General features: G+C 43.4%; 1 protein-coding gene across 1 annotated transcript in view; it reads left to right on the plus strand.

Moving 5' to 3' along the window:
* The window catches only part of LOC137435378 (rho-related GTP-binding protein RhoQ), a 42280-nt gene extending 33842 nt beyond the window's left edge, over window positions 1-8438 (plus strand). Inside the window, exons 4-5 of the mRNA XM_068129123.2 lie at window positions 3155-3250; window positions 7575-8438. Coding sequence (XP_067985224.1) covers window positions 3155-3250; window positions 7575-7715 — 237 coding nt within the window. The 3' untranslated portion in view covers window positions 7716-8438. The remainder of the gene's footprint in view (window positions 1-3154; window positions 3251-7574) is intronic.
* The last annotated feature ends 8889 nt before the right edge of the window (window positions 8439-17327 follow it).

Genomic DNA, 17327 nt, shown 5'->3' on the forward strand with positions numbered 1-17327 from the left:
AATATTCCACGATGCATTCATAATCCATTGGGATAGATTATTCATATTTATGGTCCAGTACTTAAGATGCTGATTTAACAGAGTTTTGTTAAAGGCAAGGAGGTACAGTGGCCTGTAAAAATATACACTCCCTACCACATACCACAATAATACCACATTTAGTGTGATTAAGAAGTATGTAGAAATAATATTTTCAAATGAACTTTTTTTTATTCAAAAAAACATGTACAAATCAAAATTCACTGGTAAAATTTTCAGCCCTTTTGGTCAGTACTTTGTGGAAGCACATTTTGCAGCAATGACTGCTACAAGTCTTTTTGGGGTAGGTCTCTACCAGATTTGCACAGTGTGATGGTGAAATCTTTGCACATTCTTCATTTGAAAATTGCTCTAGTTCTGCCAAGTTTGATGGGGATCTTCGATGGACTGCAATCTTCAAGTCTCACCATAAATGTTCAAATTGGCTCAAGTCATGACTGACTGGGCCACTCAAGAACATTTATTTTCTTCTTCTTCAGCCACTCCAGTGTGGCTTGAGCTTTCTGCGTCGAATCATTGTCCTGCTGAAATGTGAATCTCCAACCCAGTTTCAGATTCATGACCGACTCAAGCAGGATTTCATCAAGGATTCTCCTGTACTTTGCACCGTCCATTGTCCCTTCTATCCCGACAAGCTTGCCAGACCCTGCTGATGAAAAGCAGCCCGATAACATGATGCTGCCACCACCATGCTTGACAGTATGATTGGGTTGACTGGGTGGTGTGCAATGTTAGGCTTGCTGCGCCAGACATAATGCATTGAATTTGGAACAAAAAGTTCATTTTTTGTCTCATCTGACCACAAAACATTTCTCCACCTGCCTGCAGTATCATTAAGATGCTTTTTCCCCCCTCAAACTCCATACGATCTTCTAGATGCATCTTTTTCTGTAATGGCTTCTTTCTTTGCCATTATTTGCCTTCGTTTCAGTAATGGCTTCTTTCCACCTGTCCATAGAGGCCAGCTTTATGAAGGGAATGGGATATTGTCGACTGATGAACACTGACCTCCATCTCGGACATAGACCCTTGCAGATCTTTCAGTCATTGTTAGATTTATAGACTAGACAGATTTCTGAGAAATGTGAATGTTTAGATGCATTTTTGGGTAAAAGTTGGGAACCTCACTGTTTAACATAATTAGGGTATGCTGAATCGGATTCACCCGGTTCCCAAGCCGAATTTTGAATTTTTGACCTTCTAATCAGCATAAACAAAATGGCCGCCAAATTGCCATTTTTGGACAATTTCTTTGACCAAGCATTTAAATATCATGTATATACATGCAGCTCTTTTACTTTAACTTTACAACTTTTACCCCAAAATGCACCTAGGAGCTTATACATGGCCTTTTTTCATAAATCCGTCTGGTCTATATTATGGTTTGCGACATATTGAAAGAGACATTCAAACTGATATTGAAATTTGACACTATAAAATGGGAAATGGGTTTAATAAGACAATGTTTCATACAACCATTTATTCTAAAATTAAGTATACATGGCCATGAAGCACAAACATTCAGGAATGCCACACATGTTGTTTTGCCAAACTACATCAAATTCATACAAGGGGTCTGATCATCACTCTGTTGCTGACAGGCACACATTGATGTGCACCTCAACTCTGAATAGCGACATTTGCAGCATCGAGTCTTGCATTGCTTCTGGCATGCACAACAAATCATCTCGAGGCAACTTTCGGGGATTGGACTCGGTGACATCAGAATAGGCTCGAGTCCTGAATCACCACGTTTCCATCCCATTTCCACAGGTGCAGGAAGGTCAGGTATGGCACAATAAGCATTTCTCCATCCCATGGCTTGATAGTGTACTCGCATCAAATGGAAATGAAGAGCATCACTTGTCGGTGACATTGCTTCTGGTTTACCAGTCTTGGAGAACAACATATGTCGCGCTGAATCAACAGAGGTTGTTCTGTGCACATTATATATTCTACAGACGAACGCTTCTGCAGATTTGATTGTCTCCTCTGCGAGTTCACCAATGCCTAAGTTCTTCAGCAGTTTATGGTGCTCTTTGAAGACTTTCCATGATGTTTGTTTGGTGTGATTTGCAAAATAGGAGGTGGTGTCACACCCAGTTAATGCGTGAAATGGTAGCAGTGCTGTGGAAAAACTCGGTAGATTGTTTAAAACAGCATCAATTGGGGTATAATGCCATTTCTTTGATGTACCTGACATCATCCAAAGATGTTCACATTGTGCACGTGGGAAATTCAAAACTCAAAATTCGGCTTGGGAACCGGGTTAATCGAATTCAGCTACCCTAATTATGTTAAAAAGTGAGGTTCACAACTTTTACCCAAAAATGCACCTAGAAGCTCATACATGGCCTTTTTCCATAAATCCGTCTAGTCTATTACCGTGACATCCCAAATCAGTTTCCTGCTTGCCCGGTTGCTGAGTTGGGATGAGCGACCAGATCTGGCTAGAGCGTGGTGGTATGATACGTTTTCAACTTATTAATGATGGATTTCATCATACTCAAAGGGATAATGCACGACTTTGAAATCTTCTTATAACCCTCTCCTGAACGATGCTTCTTCACCATTTTATGTCTGACTACTTTGGAAAGCTCCTTGGTCTTCATTTTTGCCTTGGATGTTTACCAAGTGAGTTGCACCTTGAAACTACTTGGATTAGAGTGGGAGCTTAATTTACAAGTTAAATCACTGATTACATACAGGTGAAACCTATTGTACTTATTTTGTAAACTTTCAAACAACTAATTTACTGATGAAGTGATTTAGGCTTAATTATTGCAAAGGGTTTGAATACTTATGCAACTGAGAAACATCTGATTTTCTCTATTAATCGAACTTATTCACATTTTATTTGCATTTCCTGGCTTTATCACTTTGGAGTAGTTTGTGAAGACTATTGAGTTTGATTTGAAAGCATCATGAAATAAGTTCAGGTGGTATCAAAATGTGAAAACTTTGGAGGCGGTGAATACTTTTGCAGGTCACTGTAAAAGAGCCAATGGGTTTCAACCCCCAATGTGACTGTAAAATGAATAAATGAAACAAGGAAGAATTGAGATGGCATATTTTTACACTGACAATCATACGTTTCATGTTTCTTTCTGTACAGATCGATTTAAGGGATGCATCAAAAACTTTGACAAGGCTTTCCGAGATGAAAGAGAAGCCAATAACATTTCAACAAGGCATGAAGTTGGCAAAGGAGGTAAATTATTCAGAATTAATTTATAGGTCATGTTTACCATACCATCATATAAATAATTCTCACAATCAAAAGGGCATAGTTTAGAATTCTCTCACAGTGGCCTGTGCAGGTCAGCACCCAAAACCTACGCGAGGACCTTCATATATAGAAAAACTAGTTCATCACTCACCATTTTCTGTTAATATGGCCAAAGACACTTGTTTTAATGCAGGATGAGGCGTGCTGACGGATTTAATCAAAAGACAGTATGTTGTACTTCACAAACATATTGCATTTATATCTGTGAGAGTCAATGAGAATGTATAATCCTGGTGTTGGCTTAATGATCAAGGTGGCTGGCTTAAGATCTCTGGGTCTTGAGTTTGAGCCCCTGTTGTACAGTTAAATAACCCCAGGCGGGTTGACTCAGCCTGTCATCCTTCTGATGTCAGCAAAATGAGTACTAGATTACTGGAAACAGGGGGAACTGCATCATTGTCACAGCCATACTCCCAACAATGATATGCGAACAGCAGCCACAGGCTGCATAAGAAATAATAATGAGGATGGAAAATGCAGTAAAACACGTGAAAAAAGGATCTTTACCTCCGCCACCAAAGGTGGATGGAGGTTATGTTTTCACTCCAGTCTGTCTGTCTGTGAACAAGATATCTCGAAAAGTTGTCGACGGATTCGGACGAAATTTGGCGGAGAGGTAGCTTATGTGACAAGGACGACATGATTAGATTTTGGTGAAGCTTCGAATCCGGATCCAGATCAGAGAATTTTAAAAGTGATTCTTCACCATTGGGAGATTGGGCTAAAACCGACACGTAGCATATCTCCAAAAGTTATGGACTGATTTGGACGAAACTTGGTGGACAGGTTGGGTGTGTGACAAGACCAAATTGATTCGATTTTGGTGAAGATCTGAATATGGATTCGGATACGAGATTTATTTAATTTTCAAGTGATTCTTCACCATTGAGAGATTGGGAGAAAAGCGATATATAACATGATATTTAAAAATTTGTGGACGAGTTATGACTAAACTTGGGGGATGAGTTGGTTAGGTGAGAAGAACAAGCTGATTAGATTTTGGTTCAGGTCCGAATTCAGAAACTGTTCAGCCTGGCGGAGCCATGGAGGTATGCTCTCTACCGAGTGCCGTTCTCGTTTATAATACGTTATCGTTGCTGCTGCTGACATACTGGTTGTGGATGTTGTTTGTGTGCTAGTTCCATGTACAGTACCTTTATACAGGGTGTTACAAAAAGACCCGCACAAATTTGGTTGTTAATATATTTAGAAACACAAATGATACGAGACCCTTTGGTTTATATGATGCAGAAACTCAAAGTTTTGTGCACACCATCAATACACTTCAATGTGAGCTCCGTTTGTTGCGCCTAGGACACCAAGGTGGTACACGAGTTATTGCCATATTTGGCTCAGCGTGTTTGCGTCTGCCAGTGGGCATGCAACTGTGATCCGAGAATGAAGATCCTGCAGGTTTGCCACCTTGGTGTTGCAGACAACATCTTTGACAAACACCCACAGAAAAAAAATCAAGGGTGGCTGGCCGTGAGAGCCAGGTGGTTGGTCTGTCTCGGCCAATCCAGCGACCTGGAAATTTTAAATTCAGGATGGCTGGAATGACAAAGGCCCAATGAGGGGGAGCGCCATCCTGTTGAAAAATGATATTGGGATGCAGGTCTTCAATCTGTGGGAAGGCGAATCCTTCCAACATGTTCATGTAAATTGTTGAGTTTGCTGTATCCTCCGCAAAGAAAAACAAACCCATTAACTGGTCATGGAGAAGGCCATACTACGCTGTCTCGTATATATTCAATGACCACGTGGGGGTTTTCAGAGCCCCAGTTTCTCGCATTGTGCCAGTTGACCTTACCCGATACAAGAAAGCAAGCTTCTGCTGTGAACATGACCTTTTTCAGGTAATCTTCGTCATCCGCTATCTTCATCTTCTTTTTCGTCTTCCGCGATTGGGCATTTCCAAGGCAAATGTTTTGCATTTCGGTCCATCATTTGGTTTGAGTTTCTGCAGAATCTGCACCTTATAGGCATAAAGCTTCAGTCTTTTAGGCAAAATCCTGTGAACAGTGGTAGTTGGTAGTCCCCGTTCTCTGGGGGTGTGTTGGATTGATTTTCTGGGACTTTGTTGAAATGATTCACGAACTCTTTCAACGTCTGATGCACTTGTGCTTGGTCGGCCGGTACTTTTCTGTTTCTGACAACTTCCAGTCTCCTTAAACCCCGTGTACCACTCTCTGATACTTGTCCATGATGGCGGATTCCTTCCATACCCTATACGGAAATTACGCTGAACTTGCATGTCGGGTCTCGTCTCGATGAACCTTTTGACGTACTGAGGTTTGTCCTGTGGAGTCGCCATTTACTTTAACATCAAACCACCAGACCTGAAAATAAAGAAAACTTTACGAGTTTCTGTATCATATTAAACAAAGGGTATTGTTGTATCATTTGTGATACTAAATATAATAACAACCAAAGTTTTCCAGGTCTTTTTGGAACACACTGAGCAATATGACTACACAGGTATAAAAGCCCGTCAAAAATGACAAGTTGAAAGTTTATTCGACGGTGCAGCCTCATGAGTGTGCCAAAGTCTGAAGCCTCGGTCTAGTGTCACATGTGTTTATATCTTATTTATTTATTAGACACGAGCAGAAGTACCCGGTGTTGCCGGGAGGAAGAGGGGAGGGGGCGAGGGGAGGAAAGAAGGGGGAAGGGGGAGGAGGATGGGGGGAGGGGAGGGGAGGGGTGAGAGGGGGGGAAGGGAGGGGGAGAGGGAGGAGAGGGGAAGGAGGGGGGAAGGGGAAGGGAGGTGGAAGGGGGAGGGAGGAGGGAGGCAGGAGAGGAAGGGGGTTCATTTATATGCTGGTGGGTGAATGTGGCTCACGTTTCTGAGTTAAGTGTGATGCCGATCAGGAAGAAGAAGAAGCCGTACTACCAAATTCGTGCACTTCCTGAATTCTTTGATTTATTTGTGTTCAAATGTCTGGTGATTGTTTTGTTTTTATTTATGCGAATGTGTACTTGTATATAACTGTCATTAATTGAAAAAGCCTCAGGCACAATCAAGCGATTTATTAATTTTTTTAACTCCCAAAAAACGTTTTTTTGTTTTTTTTTTGCCTAAAACACTCCCAAGCACTCACTGATGAACCTCTGAAAATTTGACGAACATCCATTCAGCCAACTCTGAGAAAAATGGCGACACAGCCAGGCACACACACAGACAGACCAACAGCTCTGTTATATAGTAGATTCACTATATAAGAGAGCGAGACTCGGGAGTAGACAAAGAAGATAGTAGATCATACGGATGTAAATGAACACTCGTTTAACTCAGCGCGTGTTGCACATCATGTGCAGCAAATTTCACCTGCCTGCGCCTTGTATTATTGTTACTTTTAAAAAAGACTTCTGTACACCGCCCTTGAGGCTCGGTTTTCAAGCCACCATCTACAATTCCAATAGAAGAGACTTAATTACTCCTTTATGGAAAATGTTTTTCGAGTTTGTTTTTTTTCCTCAAAATAGACTGTTCTATAGACAAAAGTAGACACATTCGTGTTAAAAGATTGGCCTTTAAAGCTTGATTCAAATCGTCTTCATGAAGGGGGGGGGGGGGGGGGGAGGAGGGGGTGTGACCTCTGTACAAACAGACAAACACACAAACTAACATTGTATTTTGCATGGTAGATGTAATTTTATGTGCTCTTTCAATGGCTGCTACTAATATACTAATAGGATTCCTGCTGTCATAGAAATAATAAATGTTAATGTTGGAACTGCAACATTAAGCTCCTATTTCGACTTCTTCTTCTTCCTCAATCCTGGGAAACTCGCTTTCAAAACATACACCTTCATGATTAAACGGACATTAATCATTTGTTCCAAGTAAATAGATCATTGGCTTTCCAATGGTACCATTTATACTATTCTACGACATCTGGAACCCTTTAGAATGAACAGTGACTGACTGACTGACACACACACACACACACACACACACACACACACACACACACACACACACACACACACACACACGTCTTTTTTTTGTAAAAGATGATGGAAGGGCTTCTACATCAAGACTTAGCTTGGACTGTACTTCACTTGATCCTTTCATTATACTAGAAGAGATTGAAAGTAACAGGCATTTTGAGAACTTGTGCCACCCCCGCTTCGACCCCACCCCTCCCTAACCTCTCGCTCTTCTTCACCCCTCCTCAACTTTTCATCCACTCCCCCCAAACCCCTTCCCCACCACCAATCCTCCTTCTTCCTTTGTTTGCAGATCGGGGCATGTTGTTACTTGGAGTGTTCTGCACTTACCCAGAAAGGCCTGAAGGCAGTGTTTGACGAAGCCATCTTTGTTGCATTGAGAAAACGGCGGAAAAAGCACTCCAACTGCTGGAATTGCTGTCGAGTCACGTGAGATCCTTGATGGAATGGCAATCCACAGTCTCAGTGTCATGCATCGAGTTATCAGACAAAAAAGAACCGAGGCCTTAAAATGGACACTGTATATGGTGTAAAAAAATTATAGATTGTACAAACTGTTCTTTCATTTTTAGAAAGTGCCTTATGTATGTTTATTTATGCATTTTCCTTCAATCCAAATGCATTAATGTTCTTTGAAACTTTTGAAAAAGATCATCGTTTGGTTAATTTATGTAAAGCAGTGCTTTTGTGTACATCATGCAATGTTGAATTATTTAGTTTGTGTAAGTCAATCGAATGAGCTGTTTTTTTAACTTGTAACCCCAATTTTTCTATCTGTCTTTTTTTTCATTTCCTTTTGGGTCTCAAGTGATTACAATAGACTGGGAGAGATTTAAGGTAATTATTGATGATAATGGCAATTTACCATTAAAAAAAAATCTCGCCCACCTAAAAATCAAACTCATGTATTATTTTGCCTTCTTTTGCATGTTGCTTTCAATACCGAGCTTTATCCAACACTGCCCACTGTGAAACACAGACTTGCGTATGAGCGCGAACATAAACACACATGCACACATACACACACACACACACACACACGCACGCACACACACAGACACACACACACACACATTGACAGATATACACAACAAATGTAGGATATACCAACAGATCTACACCGACAACTGGGACAATGATAAAGAACAAGAAGGTATAAAAAAAAAAAAGAACAGTTGGACAGATTGGGAGTAGACAAAGAAGGTTCTTTGGAATGGCTAAGAAGAGGTCAGCTCAACTGGGATGCAAACGAATCATTACAAAGGCCCAAGACCAAGGACACTACACCAATGGCTTTAAAAAGATGTCTGGATTGAGTCAATCAGACAGGTGTAGATTCTGGAAGGTAGAATCAGAAAGTACGAGCCACCTCCTATCAGGATGTAAAAAAAACTTATGTCAGAGCAGCTGTACATACAAAGACACAACAAAGTATGGAGAGCAATCCACTCACATATCTGCAAAAGCCTCAATAGCTCGATTCCATAAAACTCGTGGAAACATGAACCAAAATTAATCATTGAAAACAAGGAAGTGATCTGTAGTGTCCGTAGATTCAGTAAACAGCAACAGGAACGAGATTCAAGAGGCTTTCTTTATTTTGGCATCCTCTCCCTCCTGCGCATGCGCACCCTTCTTCCATTAACCCCCATCACGTGGTTCCCCGAACCAACAGACACACCAACTGCACCCTCTTTAAATCTCACAACAAATAGGTAGTTAATCATTAAGATCACTGTACTCGTCTGTCATATAAACCAGCGAACACAATCACATCAAGATGTTCATCATTTCATTAACCAACCTACAATTAACTCATTTTCACAAATGTTAGACTAGAGGGGTCAAAAAACACATTTCTCATCCAACCAGGTGGGAGGCAAACACACAGACTCAGCATTGTTCAATTAGTCTTTCTCGTTTTCTTCCTTTCTCGCACCGGAAATCTTCTGGACTCGCCAACCCGATGAGGTAGTTGACCAGATGATGGGGAAGGCATGGGTTCATCCACAACCGGTTCTGGATTCCCAAATTTATCAACCCGTGGAGAAAAAAATCGAGTCATCAAAATGCTGATCGGGAGGAGCATCTCGTTCAACAGGTGGTGTAAATGGAATAGACATTTCCTGACTCCCCCTCCCAACCAGACTAGTTGGAGACGAGGGTCCAGAAAACGAGACTGGGAATTGGTCGGGGCCCCCCATTTCAATACCGGGTTGTAAACATGAAGAGGTGGTCACAGTCCGGGGACGTAGTTGTTCATCATGTCTCTTCCACACCAACCCGTTTACTTGCACATCATAATTTCTTGGACTAATGACCCGAAAAATAGTCCCAGAAACCCAGCTCGGACCTTTTCCAAAATTTCGCGCAAACACGAGTTGGCCTTGCTGGAACTTTGGGACATGCTCGAGGTTTTCTTGGAACACCTTCACTTGTTGTTTGGTTTGGTTAGCTCTTAGAGCACTGAGCCTTATTCTAGGTTGTCTGTTCATTGACAGTTCTGAAGGTGATTTCCCAAACGAGGCAGGCGTGGCCCTGTATGTCAACAGGAATCTGTCCAGTTTGGTTTGTAACAACTCTCCGGTGTCACCAATTTTTTTCATTTTCTCCTTAAAATGACCAACATAACGTTCTGCCAAACCATTTGCAGCAGGGTGTCCTGGGGCCGTCAGGGTATGTTTAATGTCATTTGTCGTGAGAACTCGGCGCTGGTAAATTTGCTGCCGATCAGTCGCTCAAACTTGACTGATCTCTCCATACAGGTTGCTTCTGACAAACCAGACGTGATCTGCTTAACAGAAACCTTCCTCCTTCATGATGTCTCTGACTCCTTGGTATCTCTCCCAGGTTACTCCCTCCTCCGGTATGATAGACCTGAGCCTCATCCTGGAGGTGGGGTTGCTATCTTTATTTAAAAGACTCTTCCTCACTCGCCCTGCACTGCCCTCTCTCCACCTCACCCCCAGGAATACCTTTGGCTACGGCTTCCCCTTCGCTCCCACCTTTTGTTCATATGTGTGTTGTACCGTCCACCAAACAGTGATGACTCCATCTACATCTCGCTGTCTGATAATATGGACCAACTTCTATCTACCCATCCCAACTCTCTCTCTTCCTCATATATGGTGATTTCAATTGTCACCATGCCAGTTGGCTGGGTGTGGGTACCCCTCTCACCAGCCATGGCTCTTCAGCAAAGGACTTCTGCGACTCACTGGGACTGACACAATCTTTCAATTTCCCGACCCGGATCTCAGTCAACGGAGCATTTTCTCTTCTGGATTTGGTTATGACTAACTTCCCTGAAAATGTCTGCTGCTCTTCTTCTGCTCCAATCGGCTCCACTGATCATGTGCTTGTTAAAGTAGACATCTCTCTGACCATTCTCAGAGAGCCTCCTCAGCGTCCGAGTCTGGCATTTCACTCAGGCCAACTGGCACGGTCTTCAAGCAGCCATCAATCATCCGGACTGGTCTCCCATCTCTACAGCCTCTGAAATCAACTCATCCTGGGAATTCTTCCAAAGTAAATTGCTCTCTCCCATGCACAGATTTATCCCATCTCGTCTTCAGTTGTCATACCCTTCCTCCCATCCATGGTACACAGAATCTTGTGGTGAGGCTGTTGCCCAGAAACAACTTGCTTTCGTCTCCTGGAAAGCAAATCCAACAGAAGGAAATCTCATTTCCTTTCACAAAGCCCGAAACAAGTGTGTGTCCACCCTCAGGAGAGCCAGGAAACAATATCTCTCTCTGTTCTCAAGTCCGAACTCTCTTATCTGTCTCCCTCTTCCAAATCCTGGTGGCGTCTGGTCAAATCTGTTTCTGGTGTTTGTTCCCCCTCCGTCCCCTCCCTCACTTCAAACGGCTACACAGCTGACTCGGCACGTGAAAAAGCTGAATGCCTCAACTCTGTGTTTGCCTCTAAATCTTGTGTCCCAAACCCATCCCTCTCTATACCCACCGTACCTAGTCGTACCCAGCTGCTCCTGGTCTCTGTGTCCTTTCTTCCTGACAAGGTGGAAAAGTTTCTGTCAACCCTCGACTCTGATTCTGCAACTGGACATGACGGCATCAGCCCACGGGTCCTAAAATCCTGTTCTTCCGCTCTTTCACTCCCTCTCTCTGTGCTCTTCACCCTCTCTTTTGCTCAAGGTCATCTGCCATCTGCTTGGAAATCAGCCAACATCACCGCTTTGCACAAAAAGGTGCAAAAACAGATCCTAGCAACTACAGACCAATCAGCCTTCTCCCAATTATCAGCAAAGTCATGGAATCCATCTTTGCCTCAGATATGAAATCTTTCCTCTTCTCCAATGGCTTGATCTCTGATCATCAATTTGGTTTCAGACCTGGTCACTCTACTCTGGACATGCTGCTTCTGCTGTCTCAACAATGGATGGAGGTCCCCAATGCTAAACAGGAAATTAGAGCTGTCTTCCTTGACATATCACGTGCCTTCGATACGGTCTGGCACCCCGCTCTGCTCACCAAACTCTCCTCCTTTGGTATCCATGGAAATCTCCACGCATGGCTGGCGGACTTCCTCTCTAGTCGTAGTCAACGTGTGGCCCTGAATGGGTTTCTCTCATCTCCTCTTCCTGGTCAGGCTGGAGTTCCCCAAGGCAGTGTTCTGGGTCCTGTGCTTTTTCTGGTCTTCATCAATGATCTCTCTGACTCTCTTGAAAATCCTCTCTATCACTTTGCTGATGACTCTACTCTCTGTCGCTCCATTCTTCATCCCTCAGATCGGCAGTCTGCAGCCTCCTCACTCTCTGCAGACCTGGACAAAATCACAGACTGGGCAAACAAGGGGAACATGTCTTTCAATCCTGACAAATCTCACACTCTTACGATGTCTCTCCGAAAAGACCGACTGTACAACCCTCCCATCCACTTTCTGAATAATCCTCTCCAAGAAGTTCTGTCACTCAAGCTTTTGGGTCTCACTATCTGCCATGATCTTTCCTGGGAAAATCACATTTCAAATCTGGCCTCCAAAGCGAGTCGCCGACTGGGCATCCTCCGTCGTGCGAAGTCCTTCCTTGGCACACTTGAGCTCCTCACCACATACAAGGCTTTCATCCGCAGCTAAATGGAATACTGCTCTCCCCTCTGGGCTGCTGCTCCTGCCTCACACCTAACTCGTCTTCACGCTGTTGCAACCAAAGCGTTCAGAATCATTGGAATCTCCCGCGGTGAAGCTAACTCCAAGGGCCTTTCACTCACTCACCGCAGGCAGGTTGGTGGTCTTTCCGTCTTCTACCGACTCCTCTCTGGCCTTGCCCCCCCAGCTCTCCCTCTGGGCTCTGTCCCCCAAATATTCCTACAGGTCGCACAAGATCTGCCTGCAACCCTTTTATGGTTAAACTGCCAAAATCAAGACTCTCTGCTCACCTTCACTCCTTCATTCCTCTTTTCTCCTGCCTCTGGAACAAACTCCCTCACTCTCTTCAATCCCACTCCACCCTCCAGGTCTTTAAAACAGCTGTTCACCACCATCTCTTATCTTCCCCCATCCAAAACCTTGATCTTTTCTACCCCCGCTAATTTCACCCCAAATCCACTTTTTTGAAATACCAACTTCTCTCCTGGAAGTCGTTGGTGTCCTTGTGTTTTATACTTCTCCCACCCCCCCCCCCCCTCCCCCTTCCCACGCCTCCTACCCCCAAGCCCTCTCCCTCCCACACATCTCCCTGCTCTCAAATGTTATGTTTGTGTGCTTCCCCTTCTCTCCCCATCTTGTCTTCCACTCCCTCTTTTTATATATTTTGTTTGTCTGGTTGATTTGTTTGTGAAATAAATGTTAGCTCTTTCACGAGCCTCGATTCAGTATACAAAAAAAAAAAAAAAAAAGTCACAAGGTGTTCCGGCAGACCAAAAACACTGAAAACATGTGAAAGATTTTGAATAATGGTCGTGGCAGTAGTGTTCACCAAGGGAATTACTTCCAAGTACTTTGAATAAGCGTCCACCATAACCAAAAACATTTTCCCTTTAAAAGGGCCCACCAGGTCTAGATTTTAGTCGTTTTCAGGGACCGGCAGGCCAAGACCACGATGCGGGCTGGCTCCCCGGCAGAGCCTTCACATTCTCCTAACACATTACACACGATTTCATGGTGCTTTCAATATCCTTGTCGATATTTGGCCACCACAGGTATCTCCTGGCCATTTGTTTCATTTTTACCATGCCTGAATGTTCAGCATGTAAATCAGTGAGTAGAATCTGCCGAAGCGATCTGGGAATAACCACCCGAGAGTTCCACAGTACAATATCGTCTTCCACAGAAAATTCCAGCCTTTTGTTGTGATAAGGCCAAATCACCTCCTCCCGGGTTCTCATTCCAACCATGTTTTGAGAAATTAAGTACCTTGCAGAGAACTGGGTCCTTCTTTGCTTCAGCCGCGACGACATCAGCATTCACAATTTCATCATTTTTCACCAGAAGTACCTCCACAGTCACTCGTTCAGGCTTTCTAGGATGACCCGGTACGGGTTTTCGTGAGAGGAAATCCGCATAAACGTTTTTCTTGCCTGTGATGAACTGTATGGTGTAGTCGTAAGCTGCCAACAGTAAGGATCATCTCTTTATCCTTGCTGACGCTAACTGTGACATGGGTTTGTGCTCGTTAAACAGAGTTATCAGAGGCTTATGATCTGTCATTAGCGTGAAATGTCTCCCCAGGAGGTATTTCCGAAACTTTGTCACTCCAAAAACTATTCCTAAGGACTCCTTCTCAATCTGGGAGTAATTTTTTCTGCATCATTCAGAGTTCTCGATGCGTAGGCCACCAGCTCTAACTCACCCTCTGGACTGGGTTGAAGTAGGACTGCCCCTACACCCACAGAGGATGCGTCCGTCTGAAGGACCAATCAGGCATGAGGGTTGTAATGACGTAGTACATGACTGGAGCACAAAGCAGCTTTAATTTTTTCAAATGAGTTACCCTTGGCCTTTCCCCATTTCCATTTCACCTCCTTTTTTAGTAGCTTGTACAAATGAGACATGATTTCGGCAAAATCTGGAACAAAACGACGAAGTAAATTTGTAAGGCCAATGAATGACTAATTCACCCACGTTTTCGGGAACCCCTGCCTGTTGGATAGCTTTAAGCTTCTGTTTTGTCAGGAATACCCCTGCAGCTGAAATGACAAATCCAACATGCTCAATTTCGTCCAGCATGAGGTGGAACTTGTCACGTTTTAATGTAATTCCGTTTTCCTCCAGCCTTTTCAAAACCCTGTGAAGGTTTTTAAAATGGTTGTCAACACTATCTCCCGTCACCAGGATGTCATCAATGTACACGCAGCACCCGGGAAGGTCTTTAGCAAATTCTCCATGGTACGTTGAAAAATTGGAACGGCTGTGTTTACCCCAAATGAAAGCCATCGGTACTGGTACAGGCCTCGGTGTGTATTTACCGTAGTATACTTTCTGCTCCCAGGGGCACTCTAATTGGTGGTAAGCTTCGGACAAATCAAGCTTCGTATACTTCTTCCCACCAACTCTTTTGTGTAACAGTTCTTCCAGCGTAGGTACTGGGTATTGTTCCAACTCGGAAAATTTGTTTATGGTGCCCGAATAATCATCACAAATCCGCAATTGGCCATTTGGTTTAATGACCGGCACAATGGGTGAGGCGCGTTCTGAGTACCGAACTTTCTCAATGACCCCATCCTTTCCAAGCTTGTCCAAAGCCTGGTCAACCCTTTCACGGATGGCAAGCGGAACTGTTCGAGCTTTCATGAATACTTGATAATCGTCCCGCACCTTCAGCGTAACCTGTACGCCTCTCGACCTTCCCAAGGCGTTGTTTTCAAACAACTTGGGGTATTGCTTGACGATGTCATCGGTGGTGATGGGAATGGCAACATTGAAAATATTTTTCCAGGGAAGGGAAAATTTTGAAATAATATCTCTTCCCAGTAATGAAGGTCCTGCTCCATCGACCACACGCACTGCAACAAAACCACGTTGCTCCCCAATTTGAACACACATTTCTTTCTCACCAAAGCATTTGATGACATCACCCGTGTAGCTCTCCAGTAATATTGTAGTTCGTTTCAAGGTATTGATGCCACCGGACAGATGTTGAAAGTCACAACTGTTTAGTATATTAACTGAACTTCCCGTATCAATTTCCATCGGAATCTCTGTTCCGTTGATGGAGATTTCTAGTTGGTAGTGAGGAGTAGTGTTGTTTGAAACAGATATAGAATTAATATGCGGTAAATGCACCATATCCAGCTCGTCCTCTGACTCATCGCTCGAAGCTATAACATGATGGGTTTGTTTCAAAAGACGTTTTGCATTTTGCTGTTTCTTCAAACACACCTTAACCAAATGGCCCTCGCGTCGCGGCAGTATCCGCAGATGGTACGAGCATGTTTGCATGCATCAGCCAGATGTTCCGTAGAGCCACATCTGTAGCAACGTTTTTCCTTTGGAAACGGTAGGGTCGTTTTTTCCCACCGATCCTTGAAACGAGGACAACGATGCGAATCGTTTTGTTTTTTATTCTCGTTGTAAAGTCCACAGAGCCCGACACCCCTGGCTCTCCATAGTTGAATTGTTTTACTTCCTTTTCAACCGTTTCCTCAGCCACAGCCAAATCCAAAGCTTGTTCGAATGTTCTGTCCAGAGAAAGTAACTTTTTCCTGGTGGACTGGCTGTGTACACCTCCAACAAACTGGTCCCGTAAATCACCTGAGAGGTGGTTTCCGAAACTACAAGTGACGGCCAAACGTTTTAGCCTGTTTGCATAGTCCGTGACACTCTGGTTTTCACTCTGGTTCGTCCGGTGAAAACGATAAGTTTCCGCCACTTTTAATACTCATGGCTTGAAATGATTTCGTAGCATTTCACACAACTGCTCGTACGTTTTAGCAGAAGGTATTTCCGGGAGACACAATTCTTTCAAAGTAGTGTAAGTACTCTTACCGATCAGTGAGATCATAGCAGCCACCTTCTTCCTGTCGGCCGCTTGGATCACGGCAGTAATGGCGCCCACCTCGACTTGACCGATGTCGTTCGCTATGAAATAAGCTTCCAAGCGTTCTTTGTATGCTTCAAAATCGTCGCCCTCGAAAGTCTCCAATGAGCCTACCGCCGTCATTTTTCGCCAGAAACGTTTACCTCGTCGCCAGTTGTAGTGTCCGTAGATTTAGTAAACAGCAACAAGAATGAGATTCAAGAGGCTTTCTTTATTTCGGCATCCTCTCCCTTCTGCGCATGCGCACCCTTCTTCCATTAACCCCCATCACATGGTTCCCCGAACCAACAGACACAGCATGATGCTTACATCTTACTATAATTCACCAAATGTCCATCTGTCCGTTTGAAGGTACCGCAAAAATGGCTCAACCGATCGCAACTATATTTTGGGTGGGTATTCCTGGGACCCCTGGGAGTAAAATAGGCCATATGGTTTTTCCAATTTTCCAGTTTTTCCAAACACGATGGAATAATATTTACCGATATGAACAGTGATGTGGCTTTTATTGAAATTCTACAAATACTGTAGATTTTGATGAGAATTATGAACCTGCCTCGAATGCGGAAGTGGACAGATGACGGCAATGCGTGGGTTTGATAATATCCAAATACAACCGTCATTCAATCGTAATGTTAAATTCGTGTTAGTCGTTTTGTTAAAGTATCAACTGATGATTGGAATTGGGTGAATACAATTACGATTTTGAATTCGTAATTGTATTCACCCAACCTTACGGAACTTCACATCAGGATTTAAATATTTGTTTATGTCACGAATGTTGTTAAAAGTTTATTTTTTATATTAATGTTATTTCATTTGTGATTGGAGTTATGCTGTTTGGAATGAAAAAAGAAATATTGAGTTCAAGTGAATGACAGAATGCCGTGACGGTTTCTACTTTCTAAACGTGAATTCGCGGATCGCCATATGCAGATTCACCATTGACTGGGTATGGAACAAACGTACCCGTTTGTTTGCCAACAGGTACGTTTTTCATGGAAGTCCTTCACGAACTTGCTGTCCATGTCTGATGTGCGACTGAAG

Source organism: Myxine glutinosa, chromosome 9 (assembly GCF_964187855.1).
Source record: "Myxine glutinosa chromosome 9, kmMyxGlut1.1, whole genome shotgun sequence".
Lineage (NCBI taxonomy): Eukaryota > Metazoa > Chordata > Myxini > Myxiniformes > Myxinidae > Myxine > Myxine glutinosa.